General features: G+C 45.2%; 1 protein-coding gene across 1 annotated transcript in view; it reads left to right on the forward strand.

Annotated features, from left to right (window-relative positions):
* Positions 1-2,909: 2,909 nt before the first annotated feature.
* Positions 2,910-22,318, forward strand: part of LOC141134359 (uncharacterized) — a 40,362-nt gene continuing 20,953 nt past the window's right edge. The window contains exon 1 of the mRNA XM_073623927.1: positions 2,910-4,714. Coding sequence (XP_073480028.1) covers positions 3,145-4,714 — 1,570 coding nt within the window. The 5' untranslated portion in view covers positions 2,910-3,144. The remainder of the gene's footprint in view (positions 4,715-22,318) is intronic.

The following is a 22,318-nucleotide window of genomic DNA, read 5'->3' on the forward strand; positions in this document are numbered from 1 at the left end:
CTGTATAGCTTCTCTGGAGCAGTAATTAACCTTAAGCATCCTAAAGGGTCAATACATAGCATTGGCCATTCTCTTTCAGAGACTCCTGGTCATTTATTCCCTTTTAAACGCCTTTCTTTAAGGGGTGGCTCACATTGCTTCCACTTTCATTCACCTGTGTCACAACGGGATCTCAATTTGGTGATGTTGGCTCTACAGAAGCCTCCCCTTGAACTCATTCAGGATATTCCCTTGGTTGACCTTACTTGTAAGGTGGGTTTTATCAGTGTATCATGTCAATGAGACAGATTTCAGAATTAGCAATCTTATCCACTAAGGAACCCTTCCTTGTTCTTCACAAAGAAATGGTGGTCTTTAGTCCCTGGGGCTCCTTTCTCCCTAAGGCAGTAGAGTGTTCAGCCCCATCCAGCTGCAGTGTATGTCAGCCTTTCGACAGGCTGCAGGAAGCAGGTCTAGATGCTGCACCTGCGGCTCCTGGGAACACTAATATCCCAGAATTGGACACACTTGGACTAAACGTCTAGTGTGCAATGGGCCTAAGGCTTCATGTACACAGGATGCTTTTACAACCTCTCCTGAACGATTTAACTTGACAGATAGTAACCCACGTTTAAAACATCCGTTTTGCCACGTTTACATGCCATGTATAGCTGCGTTTTGCCATGTTTGTGTTTAGAATCGTTAAAAAAAAAGCCAAAAATGAAAAACGCCTGTAAACTAAACATGGCTAAATGCAAGTTACCGCGTTTAAAAGCGTTTGGCGCTCGAAATGCCTGTAAACTCAGCTTCTGAACGCATTTTTTTTGCGTTCCAAAAAAATGCCTCTATTCTCAACTTCCTAGATATGACTATAAACGACCCTGTGTACATGGACAGATAAGATAACATAGAGTAGAGTTTAGGGGCAGTGTACATGAGGCCTTAGTGTGTTCTTCTTTACACCCATCTTTCCCTCTTTCTCTCAAAGTTGGGAGGTTTGATTATGTCCGGGAAATTTGGCTGTACCCTATGCACACAGCCATATCTCCTGTGCTCCTAAGCACACATTCCGTCTAATGATATAATGTACCTTACCTATCATTCCATTTCCCTTGCATTCCCAAGTAAACAGACACCACCATCATAGCTTACGTTCTCAGCTCCATCAGCATGACTGCCTTTCTGAGCTGTGCATCTGCTTTTATTTACACATAAACAGGAAGCCACACACAGCATGTGACCTCAACACAGGATATGACCAAATAAGGATATGACAACACAGAAACTCATGGCCCCAACAGCCAATAGCTTCCTCCATGCAAAATGACATCACAGGAAATGACACTAAAAGGGAGGGCACTCACAGAAAGGGAAAGGGGGAGGGGAAGTGCACACGCCCCGTCTTAATCAGCATGGAGCCTACTCAATACTGTTCAAAGTAAACAGTATCTAGTAAGATCATTCTACTTGTCCTTACAGGCTTGAGACAATCTGAGGGGACATTGCTATTGCTGTTGTCAGTATACGGTACGACTACACCAACAAGGCAGATATCAATGTCCTCTTATAAAAACAGATATGTATCCAAAAGGGGATAGCAAAGTCTGCAAGAGAGATATATGTTTCTCTGGTTATGCGGACTTCGCTTCTCTAATGTGCATAGCCATCTGAAGGCAAGAAGCCCAGCGCATTGCGCTTGATACCTACAAACCTCCACACACACAGAGAACACGTCTCAAATCCCATGAGAAGGTTTTCATAATGACCGTTTTTACCGCTGGTCTCGATTCAACCCAAGTGCGCTCTGCTAGAGCGCTCCTCGATTAAATCAGATACAGGGATACGGATGACAATCTATAAAACACACATAATAAAATTTCCACAACAATTATCTTTACTACTGTGGAAAAAAACCTTCCTTTTCAGTACTTTAAGCACTTCCGGACCACCGCATGACGATATACGTCCTTACTTTGAAGGGGGATATCGTTGTTATGGCAGCAGCAAGCTGCCATAACCACGATATTCTCTTCTTCTGCCAGCGGTCCGGGTTCTGATAAGAGTGGTCTCTGTGGCGGATTCACTGCAACATCACTTTTATCGGCGGCGGGAGAGGGGCCCCCCCTTCCGCCGCGCTACAGTGCCCTCTGCCGCTTACCAGAGCCACCAGCAGCGGCGGAGGCGATCAGATCTTGACCCTTGCTGGGTATGGAGATGAGTGAGGGGAAGATGGCCCCCACCCGTCTCCATAACAATGCAGGGCGGAAGCGACGTCAAAACGTCACTTCTGCCTATAGCTCTTAAAGGGCTATTTTTTTTTTTTTAAATGACAAATTTTTTTATTTTATTTTTTATTGCATTTAAGTGTAAATATGAGATGTGAGGTCTTTTTTGACCCCAGATCTCATATTTAGGAGGTCCTGTCATGCTTTTTTCTATTACAAGGGATTTTTACATTCCTTGTAATAGGAATAAAAGTGACCCATTTTTTTTTAAACAGTGTAAATATAAAAAATAAAAAGGTAAAATAAATAAGAAAAAAAAATTTAAACGTGCCATGTCCCGCCGAGCTCGCATGCACATGTGAGGTATCGCCACGATCGGTAGAGTGAGAACAATAATTCTAGCACTAGACCTCCTCTGTAACTTAAAACATGCAACCTGTAGATTTTTTTTAACGTTGCCTTTGGAGATTTTAAGGGTAAAAGTTTGTCGCCATTCCATGAGCGGGCGCAATTTTGAAGCGTGACATGTTGGGTTTCAATTTACTCAGCGTAACATTATCTTTCACAATATAAAAAAAATTGGGCTAACTTTACTGTTGTCTTATTTTTTAATTAAAAAAAGTGTATTTTTTCAAAAAAAAAGTGCGCTTTTAAGACCGCTGCAAAATACAGCGTGACAGAAAGTTTTGCAACGACCGCCATTTTATACTCTAGGGTGTTAGAAAAGAAAATGCATAATGTTTGGGGGTTCTAAGTAATTTTCTAGCAAAAAATTGTTTTTAACTTGTAAACACCACATCTCAAAAAGAGGCTCGGTCCTTAAGTAGTTAATACTGATCTGGATCAGCCTCACCCTGTGTAGGAGGAAGTGACCCTCCCAACTGCATTCTTCTCCGGTGTCAGAGATTTTCACTTTCATTTCTCTCTTCTACTGTCAGCGATGGCGTCTGCTAACCTGAGAGCTGAGCTGGAATGTTCTGTCTGTCTGGACATTTATACAGATCCTGTAATGCTGAGATGTGGTCACAACTTCTGCCGGGTCTGTATTGATCGTGTGCTGGATACACAGGAGGCGTCTGGAGGATATTCCTGTCCTGAATGCAGAGAGAAGTTTCCGGATCGGCCTGCACTGCAGAGGAACATAACACTACGTAACATAGTGGAGAATTTCCTGTCTGCTCAGCCAGATCACAAGGAGTCCGGGGTCTTCTGTACTTACTGTGTGGACTCTCCTGTACCTGCTGTTAGATCCTGTCTGCACTGTGAGGTTTCTCTGTGTGATAAACACCTGAGAGTCCACAAAAAGTCCCCAGAACACATCTTATGTGACCCCACCTTGTCCATGGAGAGCAGGAAATGCTCCGTCCATAAGAAGATCCTGGAGTATTACTGCACTGAGGATGAGACCTGTATCTGTGTGTCCTGTACTTTGGCTGGAGAACATCGAGGACACCAGGTGGAGATGATGGATGAGGCTTCTGAGAAGAAGAAGGAGACACTGAGGAATGTTCTGCAGAACCTTCTGACAAAGAGAGAGGAGACGGAGGAAAGAGTCCAGAGTCTGCAGGAACACAGGAGGAAAGTAGAAGAAAAAGCATCTGGTGACACCGAGAGAGTCACTGTCCTGTTTAGAGATCTCAGGAGACGTCTGGAAGACCTGGAGAAGAGAGTCCTGAGGGAAATCTCCGGGAGGGCAGAGCGGATCTCCATCTCCATCCGGGATCTGGAAATAAAGAAGGAGGAGCTGTCCAGGAAGATGCGTCACATTGAGGAGCTGTGTAACATGACGGATCCACTGACTGTCTTACAGGAATCAGACACAGGTGACTTGTGTGATACTGAGGATGGACATAATGAGGACAGAGAGAGACATGAGAAGCTCCTCCATGATGGAGGGTGTCTGGATGTGGATGGGATATCACACACATTACACACATTATCTGATATAATAACAGAGGTAAATGTATCATTCTATATACAGGGAGCTGCAGACATATTACTGGATCTAAACACAGCTAATAATAATCTCCATATATCAGATGACAGGAAAACTGTATCCAGGTCAGATAGAAAACAGAATCATCCAGAAACACCAGAGAGATTTCAGTATTATCTTCAGGTGTTGAGCAGTCGGAGTTTCTCCTCAGGGAGACATTACTGGGAAGTGGATGTCGGGGGATCAGATTGGTGGAAAGTCGGGATGTGTTACCCCAGTATAGACAGGAGAGGGGGAGTGCAGTCACTGATTGGAAATAGTAACAAGTCCTGGGGTTTGTGGAGGAAAGGTGATCAGTATGTGGTGATACATGACAGTAAAGAGATCTTCTTACCCCCCAATATCTCCAGTAACAGAGTCAGGATATATCTGGATTATGAGGTCGGACGGATCTCCTTTTATGATCTGTGTGACCCGATCCGACATCTCCACACCTTCACCACCACCTTCACTGAGCCCCTCCATGCTGTGATAGGTGTATGGAGAGGATGTATAAAGATCTGTGGGGGGAATAGGGAATAATAGTCATAGTGAGAACTCCGCCCAGAGACTGGTGATGTCACAGGGATGGGTAGTGGGATTGGTAGAATATTCAGCCAATAGGATGAAGCAGTGGGAGGGACTTCAGTCAGTGCCCTGCAGGTTTTTGTTAAATGTGAGATTTCTCCCTCTGTCACTCCCTGTGATTGGGTAGGAGATCTCTCCAGTTACTGGAGTAACAGTGAATCACATGTTCCTATTTGTCAGTAAATAGGGGTGTGGCCTATCTATATAATTATCTATCTATCTATCTATCTATCTATCTATCTATCTATCTATCTATCTATCTATCTATCTATCCCATGACAATTACTTTCATTGTAATGATTAAGCAGAAAGTTATCACATTGTGTGACATCAGCAATCTCCTCCTCTGGCCCCTCCCCCTACTCTCTGCCCCTCCCCCCGTACCCTCTGCTCCTCCACCGCTACTCTCTGCCCCTCCCCCACATGCAGTCACTCTGTGCGGGGTGCAGTGCAGTCGCTGTGATTGGATAGGATGGGGTCACCTCTCCTCTCTTTCCTCCTCCTATTCCATACAATCTATACTATACTGCTAAGATACTAAAATGTGATGTATCATTAAAGTGTATGTCCACCCATAATGTTTTCTTTTCTTAGTTTTGGATGGAGTGGGGGAGAATTAGAACCCCTGTCAGGTTTTTACTGCTATCCAGATCTCCATTAAAGAGATTTCCCCTCACTTCCTGTCCCGGTGACAAGATTTTACCAAGCAGGAAGTGAGGGGAGCTCTCCACAATTATAATAAAATCTGACTGGGACTCTAGTCTTCCCCTATTCTACTAAAAATGTATGTCTGATTTCCTCTCACTTCCTGCCCGGTACAATGTTGTCAGCAGGACAGGAAGTGAGGGGAATCCCCAGATAGCAGTAAAAACCCAACAGGGGTTCTAATCCTCCCTCACTCCATCCAAAACTATAAAGAAAAGTTCTTAGCTTGGCATAGACTTTAGTAGAATGTATCAGTAATATAATTGTGTTGGTGTCACTGTTATCAGCACTGAGATGTATATTGCTGTGCAGCATGTTCTCCGGTCTCACCCTCATCTTCCACCCCAGAGAGGACAATACCTTACAGAGACACGGCATACATTAGGCTGGTAATATGTAGAATATACGGGAAGCCAAAGAGGGTGAGACCGGAGAACACAATCAGGGCTGCTGTTAGAAATCATGGGGCCCTGTACATTACCTGACAGGGACCCCCCAGCCTGGATGGGTGTGTGGGGTCAGGTGTATGGCTCTGAACACGGCTTCAGCTGCATGAACAAATTACTCATTTATGCGGCCAGAGTACCTGTGGGAAGGAACCATAATTACGTTTTTTTTACAATTTAATTTTTTACATTTTTTAACAGCCCTGTAAGGGGGGGGGGGGGTTGGTGAAATATCAGGGGTCTAAACAGACTCCTGATGATTCACTCTTGTGACAGAGGAGGAGATTGAGGACAGAAATCCCCAATCCTTTCTCTGCAGAGAATGAATGAACAGGAGGTGCTCTGTACAGAGGCTTTCTGTTCATTCACAAACTGAAGCATGGTAAACACACTTCAATTATGGATGAACACAGAAGTGATCAGTATCAATCACTCACTGTGTTCATTCAGGAAAGGTAAAGATAAATTTGACAAATTTACTGGTCCTCCTCTGTGCTCGCAGCAGCTGACAGCCAGCGGGAGGGAGATGAAAAGAAGCTGGAAGATCTAAGGGGCACAGGGGGATCAGAGCTGAATGGAATGGGGATTGTGGACAGGAGAAGGGTGATCGGAGGAGTGGTTGGACAGTCACTGAAACCGATCCCCCTGGAGCAACCACCAGGAAGGAGAAGTCATCTGTACTGCAGGGGAGATGGTGGGGGCTCTTAGCTGTGATCAGCAGCTTTTTGAACTGTCTGCACCATAAAGCTGCCCAGACCCCATACAGGAGGGCCGGTTCTACCCCCTCTGTGGCCCTGAACACGCTGAACAGCAATATACATCACAATGCTGGTAACAGTCACACCATCTGATTGGGTCTCATGCTCTAGGGTTCCCCAAATATGTCCCAATCCCTGGGGGCCCAAATATGTCCCATTCTGCCTAAAAATCTAATATTGTCTGGGGGCCCCAAACATTTCCAAGGGTCTGGTGGCAGCCAAAGAGTTACAGAAGAGGCGGCCAACTTGGGTACTTCAGTGGGATGGGGGCACAAAAATGGCAGAACCTGCAACCTATACTGCTATAGTTTACAGCTCATGGGGGGCACTTTGACTTTTTGTCTTGGGTGCTAAAAGGAGTCTGTCTGGGGCCCCAAGTGTGTCTCAATACCTAGGGATCCTATATGAGGCTTTTTTTTTTTTTTTTTTTGAGATCCAAGTATATCACATTGTTTTGGGACCCCAAATGGTCTTAAAGAGACTCTGTCACTTGTCCACTCAGGGCCCATCCCGACCCCTTTATATACCCCATAATTGCTCTCCTCTGCTGCTCCATTCCTCCCCTCATGTAAGTTCCATGTTGGAATATGTCAGAGCTTACACAGGATTGATGATGTCACCCCTCCCTCATGTGACAGTATTCAAGCCTGGTGATTGGCTGCTTAGGCCTGAGCATTGTATGCTGGGAGAAAATCACATGATCCCTCATACCCGGGAAATTGGGAACCTAGCAAGGGCTTTGATGGAGCAGCAACATATTGGGGAACAGCAAAGGAGAATATATAGGGGGGTTGGACGGTTTTCAAGAGAACCTCCCACTTTACCCTGAAAGGACAAAGTGGGTGGAGTCTCTTTATCCCGCCTCTGGGCCGGCCAAACGTTCCTTAGTCAGTATGACTATGTTCAGTGGTAAGAGGTGATGGGGTGCACTGATCTGGGGGTGCAGTGTTTACCTGGAGAGATGTACTTACTGTTATTTATAGATTGCAATATAACAGTGTACACTTCTCCGGCTCTGAGTGTGGATGTACATGGAGACTCTATAGGGGGTGTACGGCTGCTGCATTACTTACAGAAGGGGCGGGGCATTATTTCCTATGGCTCCTCCCAGTACATAATCATTATGTATAGTGAGATGGGACATTGTATAGAGAGCTGGACCTGAGACAGAGCGCAGAGTGTAACATGATTTATGGGAGGCACAGATGGAGGTGTACTGGCCCTTTAAGACCAAATCTATCTATCTATCTATCTATCTATCTATCTATCTATCTATCTATCTATCTATCTATCTATCTATCTATCTATCTATCTATCCTTCTATCTATCAAGATTACAATATGTAGTAAAATTAGAATATAATAAGTTTGAAGATTGTGTCATTCTTTTCATCATATATCGCTGTCATCTTGTATGATTGATAAGTGTATCTACATTATTATATCATATATTATATCACTTTTATAATGGATCCAAATATAATGTGTCCCCATAGAATAGATCACCAATATAATTCTATGGGATCACTTTTATAACTACTGATTTAATATTGTATCACTTATACTGATTTTTATGTTTTTGATTTATTTGATTTTTAGATTTAAGTCACATGATAATTGCGCAAATGTTTATCAAAATAATATTTTTGCTGAAAATACAGGAAAATCATTATTAGCGGATACAAATACAACATAACTTACAAAATTCCTTCTAATTCTAGAACATGAACCTGTATTGAGCTAATAAATAACAAATATTTGTAAATTTTAAATTGTGTTTTTTTTTGTAAACCAGTGTGAATTGAAGGAACACAGAACTGTAAATAGGCGACTTACACTGACCAATGGCGGAAGCCAGTTGGGATTGAGAAAAATTTTACAACACACCCCACTAAGGACTTTCATGGTATCATTGAACTCACAACACTAAATACAGTGTAAAATCATTATGTTTATTACAAAAGTTATACAAAATCATTAATAAATACATCACACACCAGCGACAAAATGTAATAATAATAAAAAAAGTAAAGGGAACCAAGCCCCTTCAAAGACTGGATGTCTTCATATAGTCCCCCACAAATGTAAGAAACCGTATGTCCAGCCTTCCTGCCGACATGTTTCGCGGGGTAACCGCTTCCTCAGGAGTTTTAGAAGGAGTAATAATCTGCAGAGCACAAGACACAAATCATAGCACACCAACAAAACATGTATAGACAAACAATATGTGCCAATGTATACATCTATGATAAAATACACATACACATGTCCACACAAGATACACACACATAATGAATTCACTATATGTAATGCATCACCACATGCACTGTGCAAGAAACTCATATTACCAATGAAAACAGGAGAAGGGGGGGCAACACTCACCCAAAAATTCAAACGGACCCATCCAGGAAGGGAACGCCACACATGTTGGTCTCCCCGGTCAGTGTGGAAGCCAGGTAAGGTGAGGGCTAATAAACTCTATTTGATATAAGTATTTCTTAATATTATAGCATTGTAAGGGTAGCCAACCAGACATTGTACATAGTGTACAGAGTACTCTATATACACACCAAGGAGATGTAAGGATCCTAAAATGTAAAATGTGTGATCAAAGAAATAGGAATTCTTCAAAAGTACTAGCTGGTCAAAACCAAACCTATATAGATAAGTAGAGAGAAATCATTAGAGATGGGCCAAACACCCCTGGGTTCAGTTCACAGCAGAACTCCTGAACAGGGGAAAAAGTCTATTGAAGTCTATGGGAGCCGAACAGGAAAAAATCAGGTCCCTATTTTAAAGGCTTATATGCTAGTAATTGGCTATAAAAGGGATATGGGGGCCGGGTACTGCCCTGGGGGATATGTATCTGTAGCACCCTCTACCTAAAGGTAGTTGCTAGAGTAGTATTTTCTTTAGCTCAGGGCCCAAGTGCAGGTAAATTTAGCCAGGCCTGTGCTTTAAGCTGGGCCTGGTTGTTGTGATTTGGGACTGGGAGTGTTCAGTGCAGTGGTGGGTGTGGCCACCTGTGCTCTGACTAAGTGGTGCCTCCCCTGCTTTCAGAAGGATTGTTCTGGAAGAGGGGTTGGAGCTGATGTTTGAGTGGCACGCAGCTCATGTGAGGAGCACTTACCAATTATCTCTGGGTATTGGCAGGGGGCAGGCCTCCCATATAAGCTGGGGTCACATGCCGCTAGGGGGAGTTCAAGAAAGGGAGAACAGAAAGAATGGAGTTTAAAGTTGCTGTTCCGGGCGTCCCCACGCGGGGATGCGACAAGCGCGGAGGAGGGATGGAGGAACCGCTAGGAGGGAGTCCTAGATAAAGATCTTCATCCTTAAAGAAGTACCAAGCTGCTGTGAATGAAGAACGCAGGTCTTGCATGCTGGAGGAGATCTGGAAGGAAGAATTAGCAGTCAAGTGGAGGAGAGTAGAGCAGAGTTCTGTGACTGGGGACACAGAACTATTATCCTCCTAGAGAAAGTTCAGTGCAGAATGCTGTGGCTGGGGAACGCAGCGTTGATAGTCCTGGACTGGCTGAAAGCAGTGGTCCACCCATGGCCATGTGTCAGGCCGTCGCGTGGAGATACATTGGCCTGGTTAGCACAATGGTAGTGCCTTCCAAAAGACTGTGTGGCTGTCTGATTCTTTGGGCCATCGGGGGGGGAGCTGTGTGTGTGCTTCTGGCTCTTTGAATCGCATGGACAATCCCATCATGGTCTGCAAGGAGGAATTATTCACAGTGATTCTTTCTTGTCCCAACGGAAGTGAAGAAATAGAATATCAGTATGTTTTGCAGTAAGGATTTGTACAAGGAAAGGAGAAGTAAGATTCTTCAGAAGAGTTATTCAAATGAAGGAGACTGGGGTGCAAGGAGTGTATCCAGTTTTTGCAAGGCCACGGCCACTGCATAACTTCATACAACGTGTTAAATGTTAATGCTATGGGCATCTCATGTCATCCTTTCCCCAACTCAAGTGCATCCTATAATAAACGTAACAGAATTGTGCAAATGACTGTCCATTGTCTTCATTGATAGATGGGGGTCTGGCAGCAGGGTGATTGGCGGATTGCTAAGTAACCAATAGTGGTGAACATACCGCTACATATCAATGCAAAAACATTTTTTAAAGTGCAACAATAAAAATGAAAAATTCCTTTAATATATATTCCTGGGGAGGGTCCTCTTAGTCTGCCTCTAAAATGGTGCATCTGTACCATGTATAGAACCTGCTGCAGCAAAAATGACATTTCGAAAGAAAACAAAGAGTCAAATCCCAGTTAAGTTGACTCACGGTTGCAATTGCCAGGTCCCGGCTTTTGGGAAAAATAGAAAAAAGGGGGCCTTGTATGGTGTCCCCCCCACTCCATACAAGGCCCTTTGGGGTTTTTTTTTTACCGGCAATTTTTTTTTATTCGGCTGTCAGCAGGGAAGCTCATTGACAGCTGATGACTCATCAGTTGTTAAGGATGCCGCGGCCGGCTTCCCAGCCCTGCTCCTTAACAACCAGTTTTTACTGCACCCTGATTGGGCAAAGCTTTGCCCAATCAGGGCGCAGAATGCACTGTGCAAACACCCACCGAACATCCTGCAAATTCAGGTGTTCCCTGAATGGGGTAAAAAGCCAATGTTTGTCCCGAACTCATTTTCGGCCTGAAAGGTTCACCCAACACTAGTAATCATTAACCCTTATCGAAAATTGTGGGCATCTGGGGCTCTATGGATGGACTTTATAGCTCACCTCAAAAATCAGCCTGAATCAGCACATCATGACAGCAGCCCAAAGGTTACATGTATATACCACTTGTAATGATGTCATAATCCTAGGCATATAACTTTCCAGCCATCCATGGAGCGAATAAATGTAATTCCATTAAAACATGTATGGGTATAATTTATGTGCTGATAGTTTCATACACTGAGAGATAAGGGTAAGTTGAGGGAAACATATAATTGAAAAACAGGACAACCATGGTAAGATACATATAAGTGAATTCAGCTGATCGACCGATTCAGGTAAGTCTTTTAAAACAAAATTACAAAGTTTCTATCTTACCAACAGGTCCAAAAGATCACATATCACTGCCAGAAGATCTGTGACAATTATAGGGGTGTCCATCCCCCTATATATAGCCCTGGCTCTTGCCCGGCCGCCGCTGACATCACCGTGCCTGATCCAGTACTGCACATGCGGCGAAAACAGCACATGCGTAGTGTCTCACGAGGGTTGCCATGGAGCGCGAACAATGTCCAATCCATTGGCCACCCTGGGCAATACAGGTTATTGATGTCAACTCTGTGACATGTAGTAGACGGCAGATAGACTGCAAGGTGTCCGCAGTGTCCTGCATAAAGGACCACACACTCGCTGGAGTAAAAACCAGTCCAGGCACCACCCCCACATGGACAGGAAAAGAGAACCAGTTGGGCCAGTCAGCTTCTCATTGGCCAAGAGTTAAAACAACAACACAGTGCATGGGGCCCACATATCCTAGTTACAATACAACAGATAACAATCTCAGTCATTCGAAGACAAACAAATATAATAACTGCAAAAACAACTACCATGGGGGCATGGCCAAGATGGCACACTGAGTGGATGTCTGTGCTGGATCTCTGCTGTTAAACAGGGCCAATCTCCTGCCATCTGGCTCCAATATCGCCTGCTGATAGCTTGCTGGCCCCATTTTCCCCCTATACCAGAGGAATCGTTCCTGGTCTGTGGGAGCGGTGTGGAGGCATCTGCAGGCTCCTTTGCCAACATGGCATCCCAGACTGAGCAGGGGAGACAAACCTCTTCTACACAGCCGGGCCTGGCTGAAGTCCTGGTGGCCATAGTCAGGCTTCTACCACTTTTCTAATATCCAAAGTGTATGCTGTGCAGCTGGATGTGGGACTATTCAGGCAGGACATGGACAAAGTGAGATCCAGGCTGTCCTCTGCTGAGCAAAGGCTGGGGCATGTGCAGGACACTGTTGCAGACCATTCCAATGATCTCCGCTCCCTGCAAACCAAGATCCGTGCCCTGGAATACAAGGCTGAAGATGCAGAAAATCGCAATCGGAGGAACAATCTCCACGTAGTGGGCCTTGCAGAAGGAGTTGAGTGTCCCCACCCGATGGAGTTCGTGGCGAAGCTGCTGTGTACCCTCCTGCCTGCGGTCCAGTTCTCACCCTTCTATGCTGTGGAGAGAGCCCACCATATTTCCCCCAAACCTGGGCCCCTGGGGACACGGCCACGCACCCTAATCCTGAAACTCCTCAACTTTAGAGACAGGGATGAGGTGCTCCAAGCTGCCAGGGTACAGAGGGATCTCGACTATCAGAACACTAAACTTTTAATCTTCCCAGATTATTCGGTGGAGACACAGAAGCTGAGGTGATCCTTTGACCAGGTTAAAGCTGCCCTGTGTACCCGGGGTATTCGCTACAGTGTCCTCTTTCCGGCCCGGCTGCGGGTCCAAGATGGCGAAACTACCAGGTTCTTTACATCACCCAGAGATGCATCCTCCTGGCTGGAATGTTGGCCACTGCACCATTGAGAGGTGAGCTCTACATCCTTTTCCCAATGCCCTGCAGGAGTCTGTAGGCTTTGAGTCCTTTTTGGGTCGGGTGACTGCTCTGGACTGTTGATTTCCCATGCAGGGTCGTTAAGAGCTTAAACCATTGCCTATGTGCACCACCAAGTTGTTATTTTGCACCTGTTGTTCCTACTGTGTTCCTCGCAAGTAACACACTGAAGAACTGTGCCCCTGGTAAACCCAGGTGTTTTTCTGGTTAACCTTTTATCTAACCCTGAACTGTGGAAGATCCTGTTGTATTCCATATGCTGTGTTGCCACCTGTTGCCATTGGCAACCTCCTATGGGAAAATATGCTGATGTCTCCTTTTACAATGGAAAAGGGATGAGGAATTTTCTCTACATTCAAAACCTATGGTTGCAGCTTGATGAGCTCTGTTACACCTCTTAAAATGGCTGCTGGCGGACTCTAGTGGCCTTTTAAGGGAATTACAGGGTCCTTTTGTTTACAAGATCCCAGGGTACTATTTTCTCACAATCACTGTTCTGCTGGGACACTTACCTTGGCTGCACGTCAATACTTCCTGTTCCTCAGCAGTTACCTTAATGTCCTGGATGATCCTTTCCCATCAAAGCATTACATATTTTTTTTCTTTTTTTTTCTTGCCCATTTTCTTTTCTTTTTTTCATTTTCCTTGTCATGCAGGAGAAGCCCTCCATTTTATTCTATTACTGTTGTAATCCTTCTACAGTGGAGATTCCATTTCCTCCAAGCTGACAGACTAACTCCACTACGAGATTACACCCACTGGTCCACGCCTCCTATCATTGGGTGTAACGCGTTTAAGGATGGATGTGGGGATGCCGCTCTCACGCGCCCGCGGGGGGGGGTAGTGCAGAGCCGCGATCACGGCTGTTCTCTGTAAAGAACCGCGTCCACGGCTCTTCAACCATGTGATCGTCTGTGTCCGGTAATTGGCGCTCCTCTCCTCACACTGATGGAGTTTGAGGAGAGGAGAGCCGATCAGCGGCATCTCCATGCAGGGGGACACCTACACATGTAATCAGGGCACTGATCATCAATGCCCTGATTACAATATAGTGCCGTGTCACCAATCAGTGCCCACCAGTGCCAGCAATCAGTGCCCATCAGTGGCAGCAATCAGTGCCCATTAGCGATGCCAGTCAGTACTGGCTATCAGTGCTGCCCATCAATGCCCATCATTGCTGTCGATCAATGCCCATCAGTGTCGCCCATCAGCACTGCATATCTGTGCCACCTATCAGTGCCCATCAATGCTGCCTATCAGTGCCCACCAGTGCCACCTATTAGTGACCATCAGTGCCTCCTAACAGTGCCCATCAGTGCCACCTATCAGCGCCCATAAGTGCGGCATTTTAGTGCCTCCTCATCAGTGCCCATAAGTGCCATCTCATCAATGCCCACCAGTTCAGCCTATCAGTGCCCATCAGTGCCACCTCAGCAGCGCACATCAGTGAAGGAGAAAAATGACTTAGTTACAAAATTTACTGACAGAAACTAAGTAAAATTTCTTAAAAATTGAAATTTTTGGTCTTTTTAAAAAAAAAAAGAGCAGTGATTAAGTACCACCAAAAGAAAGCTCTATTTGTGTGAAGAAAATGATAAAAAATATGTTTGGGTACAGTGTAGCACGATCGCGCAATTGTCATTCAAAGTGTGACAGCGCTGAAAGCTGGAAAATGTCCTGGGCAGGAAGGGGGTGTAAGTGCCCGGTAGGGAAGTGGTTAAACGGTCCTTGGTGTTCCACTTCCTCCAGAAGCATAACCCACATATTTGTGTACTCCAGGAGACACATCTCCAGGGATCCAAAACTACCTGTCTTAAAAAATGGTAGGTGGGCCTCCACTACCACGCCACATATTCCACTATGCTCGTGGGGTCAGCATCCTAGTTAGAAAAACATTGCCGTTTAGGCTTATTGAAAACAAGACGGACACCCGGCTGGTAGATATGTGATTCTGCATGCTCATATATATGACAAGTCTGTGGTGTTGGTGGGGATCTATGTTCCACCCCTAGCCTCAGTCCAGGTTCTACAGCTTAATATGCAAGTTGTGATACAGATTGATACTAATGCGCTCTATCCTATGGGGGATTTCAGTATGGTCCCTTCCTCTGCTATGGATAGATTGCATACTTCGGCTCGTGACTCTCCTGACCTCTGGCAGTGGGCTGACACCTTTGCCCTCACGGATGTTTGGAGACACATGCATCCAAATTTGAGAGAATTCACTTGTCACTCTGCCACCTACAAGACCCTGTCTAGAATAGATCTGTTTTTTGCGTCTCAGGGCGCTTTGCGGTATGTCCAGGGCGTGTCTGTGCTTCCCAGGGATATCTCTGATCATGCCCCCCTATGTCTCTCCCTTGCTCTGTCCACCCCCCCCCCGAATCTCGCATTTGGAGGCTATCCAGATTTTGATTTGATTTAGATTATAGGATTAGCGCAACACCACACTTTTATTGATTCTATCCAGATTTTGGGCGAATGATGAATGCCTACAGGAGCCACTCACTGCTTCTATTTGCAACTACTGGACAGACAACCAGGACTCTGCCTCTCCACCTGTGCTATGGGACTCCTTTAAATCCTGGGCTGGGGGGGAATACATTTCCAAAATCTCATGTATCAAGAAGGAGGCTGCCCATTCCCTGGAGGAGCTGGAGGAGAGAGCGACTAGACTGGAGGCTGAATATGTTTCTACCCCAGATAGTGATCACTATAAGACAATGCAACAGTCGTTAAGAGAGTTGTCTACCAATAGAGTAGCCCAGATTGATAAAGCCCTATTATATTCGGCCCAAAAAATTTTTGAATTTGGGGGGGGAAGAATGGTAGATTGCTGGCATGGTTGGTGAAGGGTAGCATCCCATCCACACCCATCGATTGTATTAAATATGCATATGACCAAACCATAACAGCACCCAACTGCATTCATCTCATGAATTTTTGTCAGGACCTATACTCCTCGCGGGCTGGTTTCTCGCATTCTGACCCATCTCTTTTCCACAACTAGCTGTAGCAGATAGGGAGAGGTTGGATGCGGACATCACCCTGGGGGGGATTCAACTGGCAATGGGACGGTTGCAGGGCGGGAATGCCCCCGGGGCAGATGGACCGTCATCCAAATTTTATAGCAATTTCATGGAGATCCTTGCTCCTAAATGGCCCCCCTCCTTTCTGATTATGAGGACCTGGAATCGTTGCCCGACTCTATGAATGAGACCATTATTGTGCTGGTTCCCAAGCCTGGCAAGGACCCTCAGGATAGTGCGTCTTACAAACCCATCTCTCTCCTGAACATTGACGTCAAGATTTTTGCCAAGGTCCTGGCCAACCGTCTGTTCCAGGTGATTGAGGACCTGGTTGATGTGGACCAGACTAGATTCATCCCGGGCAAGGGAACTGACATAAATATTAGACGCCTCTATTTGAACCTAACTACGGTATATCGAATAGGAATACAGCGCTGTCTAAAATAGCCCTTCAAGAAGATGCAATAATTGTCCTGCTTCTTCTAGAGAATATAACAATTAGGTCCTGCTGCAGTTAATAATGTGAGATACACACAATAAGTAAATGTCCCATTCTCATACATAAGCAAGGCTCAACTGACGACTTCACATGCAAAGGAGCTCTGGAGAGTGTCATTGGGAACAGTACTACTATAACGGGATCCATGAAAGGTGCTGCTCATTTTTCCAAGTTAGAAGAAGATATTTTATGTTCCATTTGTCTCTATGAGCTGTCAGGTCCGATCTTCATTACATGTGAATCTCCATCACATGTGGTCATGCCTTCTGCAGAAGCTGTAAAACCGAATATTGGGACGCCCCGGGGATCCAAGATTACTGCTGCCCAGAGTGCAGGAAAATCTGCCACAAAGACCAGCTCATACCGGCCTATGGGCTGAAGAACATGGTGCCCAATGTCCAGGCCCGGATTTACTCCCTTTGCCGCCCCAAGGCCGGGTCCTTCATTGCCGCCCACCCCCCTCCCCCCCCCCTGCGAGGGGTAAGGAATTTTTGCGGGCAATTTTTCAGGGCAATGGCTGGTGTTAGTGCTTCAATCATCCCCGGCACCATGGTTGGTATGGTGTCGGGATGATTGAAACGCATTATTTCTATCATTACATTGTAATATAAAATGAAATAGTTCAACTCACCATAATGCAGAATCATTGGGAGCCCTGAGCGTGTCACTTGCCACCATCGCTTGTCACTTGCCACGCTGCCTGCCACCAGATAGGGATGTCACTTGCCACGCTGCTTGCCACCAGATGGGGATGTCACTTGCCACTATGCCTGCCACCAGATGGGGATGTCACTTGCCACGCTGCCTGCCACCAGATGGGGATGTCACTTGTCACTATGCCTGCCACCAGATGGGGATGTCACTTGCCACGCTGCCTGCCACCAGATGGGGATGTCACTTGCCACTATGCCTGCCACCAGATGGGGATGTCACTTGCCACGCTGCCTGCCACCAGATTGAGATGTCACTTGCCACTATGCCTGCCACCAGATGGGGATGTCACTTGCCACGCTGCCTGCCACCAGATGGGGATGTCAATTGCCACTATGCCTGCCACCAGATGGGGATGTCACTTGCCACGCTGCCTGCCACCAGATTGAGATGTCACTTGCCACTATGCCTGCTCCCATATGGAGATGTCACTTGCCACGCTGCCTGCCACCAGATGGGGATGTCACTTGCCACGCTGCCTGCCACCAGATGGGGATGTCACTTGCCACGCTGCCTGCCACCAGATGGGGATGTCACTTGCCACGCTGCCTGCCACCAGATTGAGATGTCACTTGCCACTATGGCTGCCACCAGATTGAGATGTCACTTGCCACTATGCCTGCTCCCATATGGAGATGTCACTTGCCACACTTCCTGGCTGCCACCAGATGGAGGAGGGCGGAACAGTGGTGCGGGCAATGAGAGATGTCATCTCTCTCTCTCTCTCTCCCCCGCCGCTGCCGCCACCGCCGCCACGCTGACATTACTGGTCTCCTCCGCGGCCTGGCAGCAAAGGCACTGCGGCACACAGATTGGAGACCTATCTTTTCAAAAATGGTGCCAGGTGGCGCAATCACGCTACTGCGCATGCGCTGCCCGGCCGAGCGCGTACGAGCTTTCCCGAGCCCGGCCGGCTTCGGAACAGCGCATGCGCAGTAGTAGGCGGCTCGCGCCCATCTTTTCTATGGGCACCGGTGCCCCTAATGCACATTAACGGGCTGCCTAAAAGGGGGGCAGCCGCGAAGTCGCCGCAGGAGTGGCGCCGCCCCTGCACCACTGCCTCCCCGAGGCCTGGCCTCGGTGGCCTTGTGGCAAATCCGGCCCTGCCAATGTCCAACAGGCTGTGATTAAACTGCAGAGCAGACAGTTTTCTCCTTTATATTGGGTTAACTGCTGACCGGGAGATATTCAGGGAAGACCAGAGAGGAGGAAAGTTGCCATCTGATGGTCAAACATAGAGACTGTGGCGGGGATATAAGCCAAAAGCAAAGCTGATCTCCTTAAAAAAGAGATCGGAGCAGCTGGTAAGAGGCAGTCATTTTCCAGGTGGAAGGACTTTCCTATCTCAAATCACTTTTCTCTACGGTGTTTTCCAGTTTGAAGTCACTATTATCTATGAAGGAGAGACATCCCTTTAATGTGAACATTCAGTGACCAGCAACATTATCAGTTTTGACTTTCTGTGTGAACATTAATATCTTCATTGACTTTTTCATGACTCCATCATGTGAATTATTGCACAATACATTTCAGATTTAATATTGTGATGCAATTGATTTTCTGCGGTTATTGGAATTTTCCTATCGCTAGGGAGCAAACATGTCCCTTAATAGATAGGGATATTCCATTACTTGCAGGGAACTATTAGTACTTGTATGGTCTCATACTGTATAGCGCAGTTTTTTTCTTTGACATGAACCTAACTATCACTCATGATAATCAAGGCTCTAGTTATTGCTTCCTTAGATGCCGAAAGAGTGGTCATATCTTTGGGAGGTCCTCCATGGCTTTGGGTTTGGCCCCAAGTTTATCCATGGAATTTAATTGCTTTATAATGCCCCTAGGTTGAGGGTCCACACGAATAACTGTCTCTCTGACCCCTTTAATCTTTTTTCGTTGTACACGGCAGGGCTGCCCTCTCTTCCCTAGTCTGTTTGCTCTGGAGCCCCTGGCCATTTTGATCAGGAACGCTCCGGATGTCCTGGGCTTTTGGCTGGTAAAGCTGGAAGAGAGGCTGTCCCTATATGCAGATGACGCATTACTGTACCTAAATAATGCTTGGCCCTCATTGTTGGCTGCTCTGTGGATTTTTGATAATTTTGGTAATTTCTCTGGTATTAAAATAAACTGGTCCAGGGCGCATGTGCGGCATGGAACGGAGCGGCCGCTTCTGATCAGAGCTCCGTTTCTCACAGGGCTAAAAGCCACCTAAAACGAGGACACAAGCATATAAAAACGGCTCAAATGTAAGACATCCTGACTGACTAAACTCATCCGAATAATGGAACCACACTGACATCTACTGTCCTAACTTGGTACAACAAGCCTTCATTATTTTTCTGTCCACAGATCCTTAAAGCGGAGTTCCCACTGTTATTTTTTTTATTGATATCCATATATTTTGTTTCTAATGCTTATTTAAAGCACTGACCTGTGTGTTATTAATCGGCGCTCGATTGCCGATTTTAGAGAGGAATATATCTTATATTCCTGTTTTGTGACGGTTTCCATAGAGCTTTGTGGACATATGAAGCCCACAAGAATTATCTTCCGAGCTCTGGTGCAGCTGAGCGACTGGCATGCACCGCCTGTTCTCGCGCATGCGCCGTATGTATGGCACAACGCCACACACTTCTGACGTTGCCATCACAACGGGCGGCATCATCGGAAGTGCCCGCCCCTGTTGTGATGCCAACGAAGCCCTCAGCGCGGCCCAGTGATTCCTGAGAAATGATGACAGACATCTCCCAGGAGCGTCAGGCGCCTTGGAGAGGAAGAGGCAGATTACGAGGGACCCCCTAGCAACAGACCTAAAAAGGTGAGGAAAAAAATAATTTTTTTCCAAAGGTTGTTATTTAGATTTAATGCTGCTGATTAATGTAAAAAAAATGATGACTGGAACTCGGCTTTAATAGACTCAGAACAGTATTTTATATCTTCTATTCTATCACAACACTGCCATCTTGTGTCCTATAATGGTAAGGCGTATCTCAGGGAAAAGACTCAACACTGCCATCTTGTGTCCTATAATGGTAAGGCGTATCTCAGGGAAAAGACTCAAGCTATGGACACTTGTTGCTTTCTTTTACGGATGCTTTTCACAACTCTCATTAGACATGTACTTATACAGCAACACGGTTGCTTCAGTAGACACATTCCACTCTTTTTTTTTTTTTAATTATTCTAGAAACATTTAGATCCAACTCCTAGACATAAAAAAATGTCAAAGGTTTTCTTTGTTGACCCGCTCATATATGCTGGTTATTAACATGGCCTAGACGTCAGTGGAACAATATACCTGTTGGACATAATAGAAGATATCACAATAATACACTTCAATCTCTGGTATAGTGGTAGTAATATATATTATTCACCACGTATTAGAAAACAATCATATCATTGATCTAAATTTGCTCTGAACCTGGTTGTTCTTCAACTCCATCTTTTAGTTTTACCGTCTTTCTTTTCACAGTTGTAAATAACAGACACACCGACAGCGTCTTTACACTCGAGTATACTGGATAGAAGTCGCACAGTTATACATGTTCATGACATTGGAGGTGACGTCCCCCCTATGCCGACATGATTGGCCCCCCTCTCACTCACTACAAATTCTCTCACTAGAGACATTATTCCTGTTTTTCCTAAAAGATTATTTCTATATTTCTTCATGTGCCTCTTACTCTTATTTCTTGTTAGATTCAAAAACTTTTGATTCTTCTACTCAAAGACGGAGTTTAAGACCTATCGATCGTATTAAGTTTCTCGGTCGGTTGGAAAATGATTTCTTTTCCATCCCCATACAGTTTGTTCACCACAAATATTGGTTACTTTTTATTAATGTTATATCACTTTTAGATATTATAGAGGAAATAAATGATGGTACAACTCTTTTTGCTAGGCCTCAAGTTGGACATGTTTGTAAAGAATATAATCTGGACTAAGTCCTTCTACACCTATTTAACCGCATCTATCTCTATCATAGTAGGTCAATTATACATCATATATCCCTCAATTTATCAAACATTATCACTTCCTGATGAGCCCCCAAAATGGTTTCTTACCCCGTGACTATAACAATCTTATCTCATAATGTCCAAGGATTTAATTCACCACACAAGAGGAAAAAAAACATTCATACAATATAAAAAAAATGAAATGCCAAAGTATTATTGTTACAAGAAACACATTTCATGAAAGACGACCACCCTACATATTTTCACAAAGATTTTAATCGATCCTTTTATATCTCATCCTCCTCCAAAACCAAAGGTGTGGCCGCCTTTATCCATCAATCTTTTCCATTAGAGGTTCAGCAGGTTTACAAGGACCAAGATAGAAGGTTCATCATCATTAAAGGCACGTTATCTGGTAGAGAATTAACGATCGCTAATGTATACGCACCAAACCAATCACAAACTACATTTTTCACACATTTCTTTAATATAATACAACAATACCGCTCACCACATATTATTTTGGGAGGCGATTTTAACTCGACCTTCCAACCTAACCTGGATCGCAGCAAACAAAATCAAAATTCAAAAACATTCTCAAAAGCACCCACAACTCACATAAATAGTTTACAACTGATCGATTCCTGGAGAGCATTAAATGTCGGGGGTCGTGAGTATACCTTTTACCCCCATCCACATGACTCTATATACTCACCTATAGATTATATATTCTGCACTCCAATAATCCTAGCCGACTCCCGAGACCCCTCAATACACCCTCGTTCTTGGTCAGACCATCAAATCACAACTTTTAATACTCAATTTATAGGCCTTACCTCTACCCCATATTCATGGAGAATTAATGAATCAATACTAACAGACC

Source organism: Aquarana catesbeiana, linkage group LG03 (genome assembly GCF_042186555.1).
Source record: "Aquarana catesbeiana isolate 2022-GZ linkage group LG03, ASM4218655v1, whole genome shotgun sequence".
In the NCBI taxonomy this organism is placed as follows: domain Eukaryota; kingdom Metazoa; phylum Chordata; class Amphibia; order Anura; family Ranidae; genus Aquarana; species Aquarana catesbeiana.